Source organism: Oxyura jamaicensis, chromosome 4 (assembly GCF_011077185.1).
Source record: "Oxyura jamaicensis isolate SHBP4307 breed ruddy duck chromosome 4, BPBGC_Ojam_1.0, whole genome shotgun sequence".
Taxonomy (NCBI): Eukaryota; Metazoa; Chordata; class Aves; order Anseriformes; family Anatidae; genus Oxyura; species Oxyura jamaicensis.
The window spans coordinates 86,846,031-86,852,030 of NC_048896.1; the positions used below are offsets into that span (position 1 = coordinate 86,846,031).

The 6,000-nt window shown below is 44.7% G+C and overlaps 1 protein-coding gene across 2 annotated transcripts in view; it reads right to left on the reverse strand.

Moving 5' to 3' along the window:
* HTT (huntingtin) overlaps nt 1-4,434 on the reverse strand; it is an 86,307-nt gene extending 81,873 nt beyond the window's left edge. Inside the window, exon 1 of one of the 2 annotated variants that reach the window (XM_035324931.1) lies at nt 4,177-4,434. In XM_035324931.1, the coding sequence (XP_035180822.1) occupies nt 4,177-4,277 (101 nt within the window). In that variant the 5' untranslated portion in view covers nt 4,278-4,434. The remainder of the gene's footprint in view (nt 1-4,176) is intronic. The other variant, XM_035324930.1, reaches the window with a different exon arrangement.
* Between the last annotated feature and the right edge of the window lie 1,566 nt (nt 4,435-6,000).

Genomic DNA, 6,000 nt, shown 5'->3' on the forward strand with positions numbered 1-6,000 from the left:
GGCCTGCCCTTTTCCTCGTCATACTGCAAATGGGGTTGTTTCCTCGCAACATTTCAGTTCTTCTCCCAGAGATCCTCTCATCTCACTCCAGAAATGCTTTCCCTTTCCAAAGTTTAAGGAACAGTTCTAAAAAAAAAAAAAAACCCACAACCATGTTCTATTAGACATTTGACAGTATTTTGTTTAGGTAAGCTTCATTGCTCCTCAAAGAGGATCTATTCTTCGGCTAATACAGCCCAGGGCAAGGCAGGCAGCGGTGTTCAATAGCACACAGAGCAGCACAGATCAATCTCTTTGGCAGATTGCTGTAAACAAAGAGCTCTCCCAACACTGAATAATAAAATAAGTAACTCAAGAAATTGATAAGATAATTTTTTAAAATGGCTTGAATACAGAAAATGTGCAGTGAAAACTCAGGAGTGCTTATAGGCAAGAAGATGTTACCATTTAAACTGAAAGAAAAGAAACCAGAGGTGAAGAGTAAGTGTCAGTCACTATTAAAAGGAAAAGAAGGAAAAGCATTCGGCTGTGTTTGCTGTACTGAATCCTTCATCTGCCATTTGGTCACTCGCCTTCCTAAAAATCAGCTTCCAAACGAGTAAAAGAATAGGTGGAAGACAAACACACAATGTATGTCGCGTGCATGCACACATTTACTGTGTCTACAGAGGGAGAAAGATAACACAGTGATATTCTGTGTCTCTGGAGATAGGACAGGGTTTTATTTTTTTGCTTTAAAATAATGTATTCAGACATATTATGAAGACCTCAGGCAAATTACTGTGCCCAGGAGGCACAACAGCATCACATATTTCTTAGAAGAGAGCCGAGGCAGCAAGCCTCTTGTGTAAGGTCAGACATCACTTCATGTTTCCAGAATAACAGAAGGCAGGAGATATTGAAGCAGCACATATCTGCAGGAGAGCCTCATCTCACCGACACGGGAGTTTAATCTTCTGCATGCTTCTATGGGCAGCCTCTAGCCAAGAAGATTAACAAACAAAGTAAGAAAAAAAAAACGTCCCGATAATTCTGCACTCCAAGCCTGAGATGAGCTGCCTATGAAGAGTTCCGACTCTCTGATGCTGATTTTCTTTAACAGCTTTGGAATTAAGGATGTGTAAATAGACGACAGAAGCATTAATGCTGAGCCACTATTTAAAAAAGGCAAAGCCAAACAGCTTGACATTACCCTTGAGAGAAACATTGGGAAAACTCAAAATTCTATTAGCATACAGAAATATCAGTGGGTCAAAAAATAAACAAATCAAGCTGAAGTGTGGCAGATGATTCAAACACGTGGTAATATAGCCAATGACAGTCGGACAGACTAGAACAGGAGCTGACCCCCCAGGAATGGTAAATCCAAAACGTCATCCAAGAAGCAGGCCAATATGTATTATCCATGCAGTTCAGTCTTCAGTTAAGCAGAAAGGATACAGCTACAGACAGCGCTGATAAAACCTACCTATGTCTATAGCTTCACTCAAACAAAAATCCAGAAAAAATAATCAGTGAGGACTGAAAAACTTCCCTTTGCTGGAGAGTTCTTGAGCTCTTGCAGCACCTTGTACTGCAAAGGTAATGGTTAGAGCCAAATGAAAACAAAATTGAAATTGTGACCTATTTCCAATTTCAATGTAAAGCAACTATAATACTTAACTATTAGAGCAAGTTAGCAGGAGAAAAGGTGAAGAACCACCTTTGGAATAGTCAAATCAAAAGCTACATACTCTCCCAGAAGAAACATTAGCATTTCATTTCACTCAGCTCAGTGACAAGAGGTAAAGATAAATAAAATATAGGATGTGGTTTGACAGTCCATCTGCTCTTTGGTTTCACCAAGTAAACTCTGAATTTTTACATCACACTGATCGAATTTTCAAGATAGTAGGAGCTCTGCAATCCAAAACAAAATGAACAACCCAACTCCAACCAAAATTTAAGAGCCTGGAAAAAATAAAAGTAGATATGAGAGACAATAAGGTGTGTCAGCAGAACCTTACAGAAACAATACAATGACAGCATAACCTAAGTTTTCACAGAAGGAAAAAAAATCAAGAGGAGATAAGAGAAGACCAGAAACTGACCTATGTCTGCAGCATATAATAAAAGCTTAACACATGATTTCTGCTAATGAAATTTCTCAAAACCGAAAAAAGCTCTTAAGTTCTTGGTAAAAGCCTGAATTCAATCAATATTCTAATAATAAAAGTAAAACCAGGATATTACTTTTATCAAGATCTGAGAAGTCGTTATCTTTGTTGATATATTTAAGTCATGTAGAGGTAATACTATGTTGTCATAATTTAAAGCATTAAAAAAGAGAATTGGAAGTAGAGATGGGTACTTAGTTTTACTTTCACTGTATAGCATAAGAAGGTCCAACAAAAAAAGTAACAACATGTAAAAATATTACTCAATACTTCAAGGAATGACAGCGTCTCATTCATCTAACTTATACAACAAGACAACTTTCATCTAATGGACAATGCTAAGTAGATATCTAATTGAACAGCTAAATGACAAACCAGCAGCACTTACACTGCAAAACTCACCAATACCATTATTCTCCCATTACTGACATGCAAGGCAGCATCTGTTTTACTAGAGCAAACAAGGATAGGAAGTTACCTCACAGAACTACAAAAATATGTAAGTGCTATTTGCATGGAACCACAATTAAGATGAACACCTCTCCCCAGACACAACAAAAACACATAGGCATCTCTCCTTTCCAGTTCATTGGACAGCAAATGCAAATAATATCATGAGCTACACTCAACATGTCACCTGGTAATACACTAACAGTTTTGGAAACTTCACCAGAGACTGCCACAATATCCTTTCACAGGCTTTCACGAGGCTTAGTGCTGTTAGTGAATTCGTAAAGCTCCTAGGGGCACACAATACTATCAGCTTTCTGAAAGCATCCAGCCTATTTTTAAACACAAAACAAAGTCAACTAGGGCAATTACAAGCCTGATTTGTTAGATTATTGAATATACTACGTCTAAATGCAAACCCCCCAAACCAACCTTAACATCCCTCAGCAAGCATCACAAGTAATTTTCAAGCAATTCTTTTGAAATTAGATGATCTATCACATCAGGAACTTTTTGGATAGATTTTTCTGCTATGTATAGGAAAGATTAGAAATAGCTCTCTACCCATCCTTCATGTCACATGAAATAGTAACGCAAAAATGCACAGAACAGAGCAATTCGTCCTTGCAAAACAGTAAGGCAGCTAAAACCAATGAGATCACAAAGGACATAAGGTTCTTCACCTATTATGCCCCCACAGCATCAACCATACATTGAAACTCTTTGAGACAAGAGCCTCCAAACCGAACGAGCCATGATAATTTAGTTGGCATCCATATCAAAATGTGCTGTGGGAGCAGGTGGCCGAGAGCCCAGCTCCACCACTTATCATCTCTGCCAAAGCAGCCTGAAACTGCCAACTGAGAAGTTACCTGCTCCTCAGCCCTTCTGTTTCTCCTGTCTCCCTGATGTCTGGAAAAACAGCAATAATGTGACTCACGTATTCATCCAGTGCAAGTCCTAGCGCCTTTCCACCTGCTCAAGAAGGGTTATTTTTAGAGAGAGCAAACCCAACAGGCAGCACTGGGGCACTGAACAGCTCCTCGCCCTTGTTTGCTGGTCAGACACCTGAATATCCCACTGACAGAAACAGATGCCTCTTCGGTGCATTCACCCTTAACGTTTAAGGACACAAAAGGATACCACAAGTATTTAAACTACCTCCTCCTAGGTGTCAGCACAAGAAGTCACAGCACGAGACTTCAAATGAAGTTTGTCACACAGATCAGCAGCACGGAGGGGATGAGACCGAGACTTGAAGTTACATTTAGGATTTTTCTCCTCCCCCCCCCCCCAGCCGCATGCTATACGGAACCGACACTTTTCTTTCCAGAACCATAAAATCACACCACCTCCCGCCCACCGCCCGGCCTGCTGCAATTCCCCGGCTCCCAGAAAGTTTCCAGCAGCCCAGAGGCGAAGCAGAGAGGTCCCAAGGGCCAGCCTCCAGCCGAGGCTGCCCCTGTGGGGTCCCTCCCGGCTACCGCCAGGCCCTGAGGCCGTGGCAGGGTCCCGGCCACCCTCGGAGCCACCACAGAACCCGTCCCGCCGCCCGGTGCCGGTCACTCACGGTCTCTGCAGCGGCTCCTCAGGGATGGCGGCCGGCCCCTGCTGCTGCTGGAAGGAGCGCAGCGACTCGAAGGCCTTCATCAGCTTCTCCATCGTGGCCATGGCCCCCGAGGGGCGCCCGGCGGTGCCCGCCTGCCTTTGCCCCCCCCCTCGCCTCAGCCCAGGCCGCGCTGACTCAGGCGGCCACCGCCGCCGTAGGGGGCCTCGCTCGCCGCCCCGCCGCCATCTTGGCGCCGTCCCGTCAGCCCCCGCGCCGAAGCCACGCCCCCACCCCGCTCTGCCCGGTTTGCCCCGCCAGAGCTCGCGGCGGGTCGTACGCATGCGCAGAGTGCCCCCGCCGTCCTCATCTGTGGTCAAATGAGGAGCCGGGAAGCAGGAAGAGCGACAGGCGCTGCGTCCAATCGGAAGGAGGGAGCCGCCCCCTCCGGCTGAACGCGGGAGCACACCGCGGCTGCTGGGTCCTAGTGCCCGCCCTTTTAAAATCGCCTCAGGAGCCCTAAGCAGAGCCCAATTCCTGCACATGAGCCTGGCTAATGCGTACCCCTCACAGCGAGCCCCGTACGGCGGGGTGCCTGCCAAGGCTCCCGGCCCTTCCTTTATATCTTAGTGCCCCCGCGGAAGGGAAAAACCCTTACAGGAAGCGGCCTCAGAGAGTTTGGCGAGGCCCCATCACCCTCCTGGGGCAAAGGCTGGGTTTGGAGCCCTTAACATAAAGGCTACACCTCCACTCACGGATACTGTGTGGTGTTAAGCACTTAAAAAATCCAATATGCTATTGCAAAATCAGGGGTTCTGACTGGAAAATTTAATTAAGGCATTAAGTGATAGCTGATAAGAGCTGGCACTTCAGCTCTTACCTTATGGGTTCCAGTGATTCCAAGAAGAAGAGAAGCTCCTATCTTTGGCTACTCAAGCCAACAGAGGTGGTGACTGAGCCACTTGGACAGGGACATTAGGAAAAAAAAAAAAAAAAAAAAAAAAAAAAAAAGAGAGAGAGAGAATTGCTCCCACACACCTCCAAAATGCTCCAGAACCCCAGCTCCTCTGCACAGGATTTTTTACCTACCCCATAAAACTGATTCCAGCACCAAGGTGAAAGCTGAAATACCCTCAACAGCCTTACTGGCCACGTTCTTGCCACATACTCAGTGAAATGTTGCTCTGCCAGTTAATTATTGGCACACAAATAAATGATGCACCATTTGAAACTTTCCTCTGAAAGTAAATCTATCTATTCCTGAAAGCAATTCAAGCCATAAAAAGCCACCATTTCATTATGAAAGTGTAACAAAACATGAGCTTTTAAGGCAAAAAGAATATTTTCCTTATCATTTTATAATAAAGCTTGCAGAGAGGTTTCTCTAGAACATATGGATGAGCATTAATTTTTTATTTGGCTAATGACACATGAAAAAAGATGAGCGTGCAACTCCAGTGTGGCACGCTCCATGTAATAATTGCACACTGGGAAATAAATTTAAGCACATTAAAGAGAGCATAAGCTTTTATCAAAGATTAAACAAGCCACCGACCCAGTCAGCCCCTGCTAAATTGTTTTGAAGCTGTAGATCAAGATGTGCACCAGTCCCCTAAGGGTCGCTGACTCACCGGCAGGAACACACAAGCAATGCCTGCCCACAAGCGTGCTCCTCTTTGCTCTCCTTTTCTTCCCAGAAGCGTTGGCAGCTTCTGCCCTCTGGCTCCTTATCCAGGAGTTGGGGTGACTGGAAGAGAAGTCTGGGGTGTCTTGGATCAGGGGGGTTTCCTTTGGCAAGTGCTTTATAAGGAGGCTCTCCCAGTTTAAGTTTACTGATACTCAGAAAAA